The sequence below is a fragment of the Bufo gargarizans genome, chromosome 1 (genome assembly GCF_014858855.1).
Source record: "Bufo gargarizans isolate SCDJY-AF-19 chromosome 1, ASM1485885v1, whole genome shotgun sequence".
Classification (NCBI taxonomy): Eukaryota; Metazoa; Chordata; class Amphibia; order Anura; family Bufonidae; genus Bufo; species Bufo gargarizans.
Genome location: NC_058080.1, coordinates 580,952,875 through 580,965,488, shown reverse-complemented (window position 1 = coordinate 580,965,488; position 12,614 = coordinate 580,952,875). Strand labels below are relative to the sequence as shown.

The window sequence follows — 12,614 nt, the reverse complement described above, 5'->3', positions numbered from 1 at the left end:
TGACCAAATGTTCTTTGCTGTCCGCACAGAGGTCCTGTCTATAAGACGGCCGATGACAGACATCCCTCAACCTAATGCACTGCACGTGAGCAGATGGCAGGTGAAGTGTATATGAACGGAGGAGATATCACATGGAGGTGATTTGCCTGGTCACATGACCCTCCATCAGTAGCCACCTTATGGACAGGACTTCTGTGTGGACAGCACAAAAGATTTGGCCAAAAAAGGGGCATATCTTACAAAATACAGAAAACAGCACAGTAAGTGCCATATAGTCATCTTAATTCATCAATGGTAACCAGAAATTGGCCAAGCCCTTTAACATCACTGCTGATGACTGTCCCTTGGCGATATAGAAACCTTGGATGGACACTGCAGAGGCAGTGTGAAAAGAGCCCAACACAAACCAATGATTGACGAGAAAGACTCAAGTATAATTCTGGTTGGTCACAATAAGTAGGGAATGTGAACAGATCAGAATGTTTTCTGTGGATATTATCTTCAAGAACGCTTCTACTCTATACAATCCAATTTCTACATTAGGCTACTTTATTATGCAAAATTATATAACAAAAGCATCAAAATGTATTCAAGGGACCCAAACAATGCAATTTGAGGTAATCTCTTGGGTTGGCAATCAGTGGTGAAATATCTGGCTGTCTTCATTCTTCTAGGCTATAAGCGGATGACAAATTCCTACAGAGCTCAACAAAGGAAAGAGGGAGACTTTGTTTTGTTTCAGATACTTTCCAAAACATAAAAATGACAAGACGTAGTTGGTGGCCCTCATCTCCTGCATTTCTCACATGCTGCGCAGCACACCATTCATGAGAAGAAAATAATTTACCCTTCTGAGTAATGATTTCTGAACGATACAAATGCTATTTTTTATTTATTTTTGGCGCTATGGGATGAGCTTAGTTGTCAAAGGACACTATAACTGTGTAGAGAATGAGTAATATCGTGGATAAGGTTGTCATTTACTGCCACAAGGTGGGCCATCATGGGGGTGGCAGCTACTGGCACAAATATAGACACATACTATGTGTACAGCTTTCGTTGGGCAAAGTATAATTCAATACAGACAGTGACTGATCTAAAAGTATATGCTTTTCTATATGGTGGTAAGGTATGCTAGGGTTGTATAATTAACAATAATAATACTAATAACAACCCTGGATAAAACGGGTTCCATTTTTGGTCTGACCCAGCACTTCTTAAGGCATTTAATAGAGGGCTATCTTGAGGTCCAGTGGTGGACAGGACAGTGCACAGGCACAAACTCTTATGAAGAATAGACTCACCAGAACACGGTCTACCAAGGTTTCATTCACAGAAACAGAACATCCAAATGCTGCTCAATTGTCTCATTATCTAAAAGCCATTAAAAACAAAGCTGATGTTGAAAATTGGAAGTGCTTTTTATTAAGGTAACCCAAAGAGATACATAATACTGTCTGGAATTATGTTTCGTATATGCCATTCATCTAAAAACCTATGCAACCCTTCATACAATAGAGAACAGTCTCTTCAAAAATCAATGCATGACATATAATACTACAGTCATCTACCGGCATATTTCAAGTTATAGTCCACATACTGTACAACAGAGAAACAAAAGAAAGAAAAAAGAAGAAAAAATCACCCCAAGTTCCAGCATATTTATTTTGCTGTGAACATTGGATAGGGTTGTAAAGGTTGAAATGGTGTTCATATAAAGCGATACTAATTTCGGATTCAGTAGGCAAGTATTTTTTATTACATGGAAAAGGTATGTCATTTATAAATCTTCATTCACTGGTAAAAAAAAAAAAAAAAAAAAAAAAAAAAAAATTTGGAAAAACAGTGCAACCAGAAGCCAACTTAAAGGGGTTGTCCAAATTTTAGTTTATTATTTTAAATTCTTCTCCTCCCCACCCAACAGTACATGTGAAGGCAACTATACTTACCTGCTCCCCACTGCTGGTCGGTTCAGCCTGATATTCGCAAGATGCATGTTACTGCTGGATTACGTGCCATTTGGGTTTCAGGATGTCACTGCTGAGGCCAGTCATTGGCTGCAGCAGCACACATGATCCCGTCCATGCAGGATATTTAAATGCGGGGGCTGAAGGTGCAGTCAACACACCCTAGGACCCATGGAGCTTAAAGCAAGCGACAGGGAGCAGGTGAGCCTAGTTCCCTTCACAAGCCCTGCTGAGTTGGGGGGGAGGGGGAGAGGGGGTTAAAAAAATAATAATAATAACAGTGGACAACCCCTTTAAACTCCTTGTTTAGTTACAAAATCGTCATACTGGCCAGTTTAGAAATCTTAATTATTGAAGGCATATGTTAACCATTGAACAGCACTTTAAAAGGAAGTGTCTGGTCTAGATGAACCTATGTTACTAACGTGTGCTCCATTAATTAAAAAATAAAAAAATGTCCACCAGTTTCTCATTCCTACATGTATTGATGCCCCTGCTGTGAGGTATCCTGTATGGTCACTACTGTAAAGAATCGTCCAAGCATATGTGACCTTGGTCATGGGCCATACCACTTCATTGTCCTGCTAGGACTAGAAGTGGCCAGGAACAGGACCATGGAGAACTATGTTGTAGATTGTTTTCTTTATAGGCCGGACAACCCATTTAATATTAACATTTAAATATTTGAATAAAAGGGTGAGCAACTATATAAATGCAATACATAACTGGAATTAATCCTGAGTATTAGGCTAGATCAACAGCTGCAGTAAAGCCATGCGGCAAGCTGTACTCGCAAAGGGACAGCCTGTTGGATACTGCCGTTCACCGCCATGGCCCCCATTGACTATAATGGGATCCGGCAGGTATTCATGCCAAAAAGTTGGGTTTCGGTCAGACATAAAACGGTGGGTGCACCAGTTTTTGTCAAGCTCCCATTATAGTAATTGGAGTCTAGCGGTGAACGGTAGTATCCGGCTAGGCTTTACCGCAGGTGTGGAACTTGCCTTAAAGACTACACTCATTTAGGACTGCAGTCACAGATCTGCTGTCTTCTGAGTTCACATACTCACACATCCATTCTGGGGAATACTCTGTACTAAGCTTGCTATGCTGGTTGACTTGGTAGTATAGCATCTGCAGGCAGTGTACTGTAATTTGATGAATAAAAAAAACATCCGTGTTCCAGTGGCAACCAGCAGAAAATTAAACACATCACTGGACCATAAAACAAGCTATGAATCACAGTACAAGTATTATAAAGTTACTCAACTTTATATGGCGATTATATGACAACTATAAAAGAATTACCGTAGTGAGAGTGTAACTACCCTTCCATTTTTGGAATAGTCTTAACTAAAATCAGGAGACACTTGTGATAAAGTACTGTATACATTCACCCCAAACAGACAAAAAAAAATGGCATGTACAGGTCTCCTTAGCCACCGATATACGTGTAAAAGTGAAGAAAACGAAGAAACTAAAATAACACAAGGTAGGTACCCTTACATGACATGGCAATAAAAAGTCATAAATTTTTTTTATATATTGTTCACCAACTTTTTGTTTTATCGTCTACACTGCTATTGTTTGTAATTTGTATTTTTTTAAGCCAAGGACTTTTAAGGTTTTGGTCATTAAAGTAAGAACATAAATGCAGTACCTTAAAAAAAAAAACTGCTGTAAAATAATACATGACAAGAGTATGCCTGACAACTTGGTACATGGAACTTCTCAGGTACCGTGTGTTTACAAGAGATATCCCTACAGCTAGGTCAGTACATACGGTATCTGCATGTCTAACCACTCACTTAGTAGACAATCATTTGATGAACATAGTCCTCCATTATCTACTCGGCTTCTAGCCGCTACTGTCCAAGATGCTGTATGATGTCACTAAAATATAACGCATAGATTACCCACTATTTTTTTTACTATAGCTATTCACAGCGAGCATACCTTTCTTTGACAAATCATTCCAGTGCATGGAAAGCAATGGAATTCATTTTTGGCAAAACTTGATTTAAATGCAGTCTGCTAACACCTCGGAAGTTGGACACAAAAGCAGTAAAATAGGAGAAAGAACCACTTTGTTTTTATAAAGAAGCAAATAATAATATTAAACCTCAATATTAAAATATAGTGCTTTTCAGTATGTTTATTAGCAGTTCTAGCTATAAAAATTATTTGGCATTTCAAGATCACACATGATTTTTGACTGTTTTGGAGGCCAAAGATGCATTGCTCCGATTATGCCCTGTCGCGATATCGATTTTGTCAAACATATTGGGAATTTGTAATAACTATTAGAAACAGACTGGTAATGACAAAAAGGTTGACATTGTGCCCACTATTGGTTAATTGTGGCAATGCTTTCCTTAGGGCTGGCTGCAGTTTTGGTAACATGTGTAACCATTGTCTAGCCCAAAGGAAGCAACAACTGAAGACACTTACTAATACAATAAAATACCTCAGTCAGGAGATTCGTGCTGCCTGAGAACATTTATGGGGTCATTTATCAAACTGGTGTAAAGTAGAACTGGCTTACTTGTCCATAGCAACCAATCAGATTCCTCATTTCATTTTCCAAAAGGAGCAGTCAAAAATCAAAAGGTGGAATCTGATTGGTTGCTATGGGCAACTAAGCCAGTTCTACTTTACACCAGTTTGATAAATGCCCCCATTAGTTTATAAATGAGCCAGGAACTGGGAACAAACCGTCACTGGGCGGCTCCCCACCGACCTTTCTTCTAGCTTGACTTGACAGGTATCTACCTATTTGTGTATGGGGATAGACCTGCAAATCAAGGCAGCCTGGCGAATAGAAACCAGCAAAGACCCGCCCCCCAACTCTTCTCCTCATTCCTGCCTCATTTTTAAATTATATATATATATATATATATATATATATATATATATATATATATATATATATGTATAAACACTGACCAAGCTGGTTCGTGCTCCTTTCCTCCTAAATTAAACATTCAGTAAAATGGTTATGGCTTAAATCTTGTGAATATATAAAACCTGTGCTGCTACATCAAGGATGAGATTGCATAAATGATTACATTAAAGAGAATATCCGTATAGTCTGTCTAGGACAAAATATCAACCATTTGCACAGTCATCACTGACACATTCACAATTTCATTGGACTAAACTAGTGACACTGAGTACAACAGATGGTTGATACTTTAAGCGAGTCCAAGTAAGACCCTTTGCTTGGCATTGGCAAAACAGTTACTGAAAATGAGCTTGGGCAGGACATGTAGAATACTGGGCTCAGATCCAGTGTGTTGCCTGCAAGCTTCATCTAAAGAGCATAGAAAAAAAGGCAAAATGGCAAAAAAGCAGCAATGGCTGACAAAGAGACAGCACTCTACGAATAGGTTAGTTGAAGAGGTTCTTATTTTTAAAGGAGTTTGCCAAATGGGACTGATAGACATACCATAAATCTGGGATCTTACACCAATGAGAGGGTTGGGATGTCAAAAACGGATTAAGCAAAAGCAGGCACCTTTGGCAAACACCTTAAAAAAACACAAAAAAAAACAAGAGCACAATGAAGCACCTATAGAAAAAATGTTTTTTTTTGCAAGAGTGCAATATCCATCACGTGGGGCCACAGTATGAAGGGAAGAGATTAGGCCTCACTTAAATACTTTCTGACTGAAGATAGACTGTGACTCTAAAGGCACTTTAAAGGGTTTGTACACCCCTGGGGGTCTTTCGGGCAGACCCCTTGGCATGGGCAGTCCTGTGGGGGGGAAATAATAATTACCTGATCCCTGCCACTGGATTCCAGCTCCTTTGCTCCCTCCTGTTTGAGGCGGGTCACATAGCCAGTGAAGCGGAGACCCAAAAACCTGCCGCTTGGTGGACACGTCACCACTGCAGCCAGTCATTGGCTGCAGCAGCCACTTAACCCTCAAACAGGACGTCGATAAGAGGAGACCAAAGAGCTGTAACGGTGTGGAAGGAGCAAAAGAGTCGGAACCCACTGTCAGGAAGCAAGTATGATTCCCTCACATGTCCAGTCACATTGTGGGGCTGCCCGAAAGGCCCCCAGGGGTGAACAACCACTTTAAGAAAATGGTTAATGAAGGACCTGCTAAGGGAAAGGTGCATAACAGATGCTTTATGAGGAGCGGCCCTTACTACTGAAAATACTGCTTCTGCACAAGTCAATTTCCAGAAAAATGCTGATTTAAGTAGTGGGTAAGGTAAGGCCTTCCTTCCCACTAGTTAGTCAATCAGACGTGAGATAAATGGGCATGACTGTCTAGCAGTCCAAAATGCAGGACAGGTTTGACATTTAACCATTTGTAAAGTGCATGTCAATGCTTTCACTGTATCTCTACACCTGGCATACCTGTGCTAAGATTACAATATATAGGATGAGCATCAGTTTCATTCTAATGACTACGTTACAATTGGCACTAGGCATAAACATTTTGTCCATAAAATACTCCTATCGGGCTCCCTGACCTTCTAAGAAAGTCTTTCCTAAGTCGAGACATAAAAGGAAAGCACCATTATACTGTGTGAGTGCAGATATTCACATTTAAAGCATATCCACATTAGCTTGGGATCTATATGAATGACTACACAGTTATGGAGACAAAGCAGAAAATGTAAATAGGTAATGACAATGGTCACAGTCTGTACTGCAGAGAGAAATTGTTCCCACTCTAATGTAAGCATTCACCTTATTACTTCACGTTGCCAATGAATAAGGAGCACCCTGGAGGCACTCTAAGGAGAGGAAAGAACGGGACAGCTTCAAGACAGTCTTTTTGATGAGCTCTACAAGCCAAACTTGCCGAGATAAAGATGCTTCATTGAGAAGAGTGAACCAGTTCGAAACTTTTGTGATACAGAGAGGACTACGGTTTTCCAAAAGTTCTTGAACAGTTAAGAAATTTTGACTGTGCAGACATTTCAGACCAATTGTGTAAGTGGGCAAAGCCAGGTCTTACATGTCCCCATCCTTCTTCACATTCGTTTGCAGTTTCTCAAAATTAGATTCTGTAGGGAAAAAAAGAACATGAACAAACACCATAAATATAACATACACCAATACGTCTAAGCATTTCTATACAAAAAAATAGTGGAAGGGTTGAATGTGGTGAAATAATTTTGTTAGCGCACCATGTTCTCCTCAGTCGGCACAGTGGAGAAGGAGGGAGACCCTCCCCACTGTGACGCGGCTGCCGCTGTGCCACCAATGAGAAGATAGTACTGAGGAGGAGGGGAGGGGCTGTGGCCACTGCGCCACCAATGAATATAATTAACCCATTAATACAAATGTAAGTGGAGGGTGCCGGGCATATCACACAGCCGCTACCCAGCCTCAATTACAGGGCACGGCAATCACGCCAAACTGCGGCACCTAAGAGGTTAATTGACGCGGTTCAGCGGGATTGCCGTGCCCTGTCATTAAGGCCAGGTGCTGGATGTGTGATACGGCTGGCACCAATCTCTTACATTTGTATTATTGGGTTATATTCACCACCCATTACTCCAGAATTATAATCATTGGTGGCAGAGGCCACAGGGGTTCCCCCCCCTCCTCCTCAGTATATTCTTTGGTGGCAGTGGGCACAGGCTTCCCTCCCCTCCTCCTCAGAAATTTCATTGGTGGCAGTGGCAGCTTCTGATCAGAGCCCCAGCACTGTAATCTGGGATACGATTGGTTACCATGGCAGCCAGAATGCTACTGAAGCCATCCATGGCAAGCTCCCTGCTACTGTGTGCACATAGTCCAGGGGAGAAGGAACAGTGTAAAATCCTATTCACCCTAATCGAGTAATTCGACATAAAAAAATCCTCGATGCAAATTTTTTGCATCGAAGATTCGTTTGTGTCATGTGACCACAGAGCAGGAGTGAAGCGCTTGCTATTACTCCCGCTCCATGATCTCCTGCTGCGCTTGGAATACTCACCTTTCTAAGTAGGGGGCCTCCAGACACTTCACAGCACTTCCATGGTCCCGCGCTACATTGACCTCCTGACGTACACACACACCGTGACCTGACGTGCTGTACGAAGTCAGGCTCAGAGCAGCGTGGAACGATGGAGTGTCGGCAGCTCCCCTGCTGGAAAGGTAAGTTGGTGAAATCGAGGGGGTGGGGGCACAACTAAAGCCGGGCGCCCGAAGTGCACAGCGTCATAGCAACCAATGACTCTGTGCAATCCTGGTGTCAGGAGGAGCAGGGCAGCGGAGCCGATGGCACTGGGGGGCGAAGGAGGGGAGCCGATGGCACGGGGGGGGCGAAGGAGGGGAGCCGATGGCACGGGGGGGCGAAGGAGGGGAGCCGATGGCACTGGGGGGCGAAGGAGGGGAGCCGATGGCACTGGGGGGCGAAGGAGGGGAGCCGATGGCACTGGGGGCGAAGGAGGGGAGCCGATGGCACTGGGGGCGAAGGAGGGGAGCCGATGGCACTGGGGGGCGAAGGAGGGGAGCCGATGGCACTGGGGGGCGAAGGAGGGGAGCCGATGGCACTGGGGCGAAGGAGGAGAGCCGATGGCACTGGGGCGAAGGAGGAGAGCCGATGGCACTGGGGCGAAGGAGGAGAGCCGATGGCACTGGGGCGAAGGAGGAGAGCCGATGGCACGGGGGGAACGGACCTGATGGCACGGGGGGAACGGACCTGATGGCACGGGGGGAACGGACCTGATGGCACGGGGGGAACGGACCTGAGGGCCCGGGGGGAACGGACCTGATGGCACGGGGGGAACGGACCTGATGGCACGGGGGGAACGGACCTGATGGCACGGGGGGAACGGACCTGATGGCACGGGGGGAACGGACCTGATGGCACGGGGGGAACGGACCTGATGGCACCTCCATATGGTCTGTCACCTCCATATGGCCATATACAGTGCTTACATGGCTCTGTAGCACACCTATACAGGATTATAAGAGTACCTTTGTCTTTAAACTTGCACCAGCAGGAAAAAACGAAGTTTAATTTATATGCAAATGAGCACTCACAAGTGCCCAGGGGCGGCGTTCAGTGTGTAGGTGCCCAGGCTGCTCTGCCTTCTTTTCACTTTACTCCTCCCCAGCCTCTTCCTTTGCCCGCCCTCCAAGTCCGGATCTATCGATGAGGCAAGAGACTTGGAGGGCGGCAAAGGCAGAGGCTGTGAGCTGCGATTGGCCAGCGCTACAGCCTAGGAGAAGGAGACGCCCACAGGACAAGGGCAGACACCGCCTACTATAACTTACAGAGTAAAAGGTACCGGAGGGCATAACGGGAGAACGGAGCGGCGCCCGGGGATAATAGTAAGTGCAGTGAGATCCCCGGGCGCCGCTCTACATGTCAGCATACTTAATTCACATTGTTTTTACAAGTTAAAGGTCCTCTTTAAAAGTTTAAATCCCTCCTTTCCCAATTTTACATATAAAATATATAAATAAATAAAAAAATAAAAACACATTAGGTATCGCCAAGTCCAAAGTATTAAAATATATCTCCTATGCAGTGAACGCCGTAACAGAAACCGCAAAACAAGGACATCGGCAATGCATTTTGCGGACCGCACATCACCGGCATTCTCATAAAAAAATGCCTTTTCTTGTCCACAATTGCAGACAAGAATAGGACATGTTCTATTTTTTTGAGGAACGGAAGTGCGGATCCGCAAATGCGGAGGAGGACAGCACATTCCGGCCCCATTGAAAATGAATGGGTACGCACCTGTTCCGCAAAATTGCGGAACGGAGGCGGACCCATTTTGCGGACATGTGAATGGACCCCAACTGTTACAGCTTCTATCAGAACATATGGCTGGTGGCAGTTGAAGATTTAAACTGAGCACGTTCGATCAGCTCAGTGAGGCGGACAAAAAAAAATAAGGAATAGAACAAACAGAAGTGAGTTGGAGTAAGATGTGCTAAATTTATTAAGACGTTCAGACTTATTAGTAGATTGCATCTAGCAAGCAGTCTGTGCGCTAAAGAATGAAATATATGCCACATATGAGCTGGCCTAGACTTTAGCTATAATTTATAGTGCATCTGTTGGACTGCAGGAGACCATGCCCCTAACCTCGGTAAGTCAAACAACTTGTTTTCAAAATTGACGAGAGGTGTAAAATTGAAAAATCATACATTTTTGCTAATTGCACAAAAGTTGCTACCTTTGCACACTAATGTACATTTGATCAATTCCATCCAAAATGTACAGTAACATTTTTTAATCCAGCACAAATAGTGAGTATGAACATGAGTGGCACAATAGGAGATAAAATAAGGGGCCAATACCAAAAATATGCCACTGTCCCTTTTTTTTTTATCTTCTTTCATAGCAGTCACTTTGGACTCCAATCTTGTATGTCTGGTCTTGAGACCCGACGGAAGCACTTTTGCGCTGATAACAAATGTCTGGTTTCCATAATTTCTGGATAAATGTTTGCCAGATATAAAGAACTCCACAGTAATACATTTATAAAATTTGGCACATTAAAAGAAAAGAAGTAAAAATAAATGCCCCTACATTACCAGTCTGTGGTGGAGGCGCGGCGTTCCACTTCATCTGAAGCTTTTTTGCTGTTGCATAAGGCCCACATTTTCATAGACTCTACCAGCATCTTCTCGCATGCTGTAACAGGAAAAACAGACATCCAGGTGGTTATCCAACCAAAAGAGACTGTAAGATATACTACCGTCAAACATTATGGCTGCGACAGACCTCTAGGGGCTGAAAATCATTCCAAAATTATGTTCGTAATTACCAGATTAAGCATCCACACATCATTTCAGGAGAGAAAAAAAAATCATCATCATCTCAAGCCCTATTCATATACCAGCTCTATGCTGCTGCAGAGCTGGAGATGGTGAAACATCGTCTGAAGTTATTCTAGTAATTAGCAAATCATGCAGGATATTACTAATTATATAGATAGGCCACACAAATGACAGACATTCAAAAAAAATAAAAAGAAAGAAAAACATCCTCTTTGGTTCAAATTCTCTTAAACATTTAAACGGGAAAGTTCAAGCCAGTAGATGTAGCCATTTTATTTTTAATTCTGAGAGTTGCTGAGATGAAAACACAGGAGCATTACTTCATTTCAAGGCAAATTAAGTCTCTGTTTAATCCCAAATGTCAAGGGATTCACCTAAATAGGCTACAGAAGCCTCTTGCACCAAGCCTGCGGTGTATATTGCCTCATACCGAGTTGATAAGCTTCTTTGTAATGTGAACGGTTTTAGATTCTGCTGTAGTAGTGAAGACACAGACGTCTAAAAGGGAATGTGTCATCAGAAAATGAGCTATTGTCCAAATCTAGAATTAAAGAAAAAACTCCAGAAAAAAAAAAAAAAAAAAAAATTACAATGAACTGTGGTTCCGTAGAAATATGTTCTGCTTTTATTGAATCTGCGGCCAATGTTGATGTTACGTTTCGGCCAATTACAGCCTTTAATCAAACTGGTGCCGCTACGAGGGAGAAATAAGGATAATCCTGTAATATGGTTATCAGCGCACTCAATTGTAGGTGTGCGTCCGCACGGCAAGAGGAATGTCCAAAATCAAGATTTTATGTTAAACATATACTTTAAGAATTTTTGCTGTTGCACTAGCGTTTTTGCTGGATCCGGCAGGGTTCAGCAAAAAGCGCTTCCATTAGGAACGGATCCGGTTGTATTATCTTTAACATTACCAAGACGGATCGGTCATGAACTCAATCGAAGGTCAATGGGTGACTGATCCGTTTTCTATTGTGTCAGACTGCGTCCGAGAAAACGGATCCGTCACCCATTGACTTTCGATGTGGGTCATGACTGATCCATCTTGCTCCGCATCTCAGGATGGAAAGCAAACTGCAGCATGCTCTCTGGTATGAGAACGGAATGCATTTTGGAGCATTCCGTTCTGTTCAGTTATGCTTTGTCCCCATTGAAAATGAATGGGGACAAAACAAAAACGTTTTGTTCTGGTATTGAGACCCTATGACGGATCTCAATACCGTAAAACATTAACGCTAGTGTGAAATTAGCCTTACTTCTTCAAAACAATTTTGTTTCACTATGTGGTTTTAATAATAATAAAAAAAAAATTATATATATATATATATATATATATATATATATATATATATATGAAAATTCGGCGGCACCAGTAAACTGGCTCAGGTGCAACGTCCAAGGGAATGAGCTTTACCCTTGATATATACCAGAAATAGGACAGCAATCCAAGACTTGAAAAAACTGTCTTTATTCACCCATGTGAAGCAGTAGCGACGTTTCTCAAGCAAAGATATACTACATACAGACGATGTAGTGGAGCTGAGCTGCGTGCGCATATTTGCGTTAGAGGTTTGTCTTTGACACTATGTGGTTCCTGCAGTATTAGTTAAAAATGCTATTTTTGGCCAGTATTCACATGGACGCGCGGATATTGTCGGACATAGTCAAACGCTCTTTTCTCCCAGTCTCCGTGGTGGATGATTTTAATGATTTATATACTATTTATTAATTTCACATCGATTAAATTCACTGTTTAAGTATAAACACACTGTGATGAATGCACCATCAAATGTAAAGTGTTTGGATGCAACACAAATATGTGCAATTTTATGTATCAAATGTCAGGATTTTTTGCACATGTAATTGTTCACATGACTTAATTAGGTAAATGG

The 12,614-nt window shown here is 42.5% G+C and overlaps 1 protein-coding gene across 3 annotated transcripts in view; it reads right to left on the bottom strand.

The window, feature by feature from the left end:
• Positions 1 to 526: 526 nt before the first annotated feature.
• PTPN11 (protein tyrosine phosphatase non-receptor type 11) overlaps positions 527 to 12,614 on the bottom strand; it is a 78,461-nt gene continuing 66,373 nt past the window's right edge. For 2 of the 3 annotated variants that reach the window (XM_044275800.1, XM_044275803.1), the window contains 2 exons: positions 10,469 to 10,573; positions 527 to 6,995 (listed from right to left, as the gene is read on the bottom strand). In XM_044275800.1, the coding sequence (XP_044131735.1) occupies positions 10,504 to 10,573 (70 nt within the window). In that variant the 3' untranslated portion in view covers positions 527 to 6,995; positions 10,469 to 10,503. The remainder of the gene's footprint in view (positions 6,996 to 10,468; positions 10,574 to 12,614) is intronic. The other variant, XM_044275802.1, reaches the window with a different exon arrangement.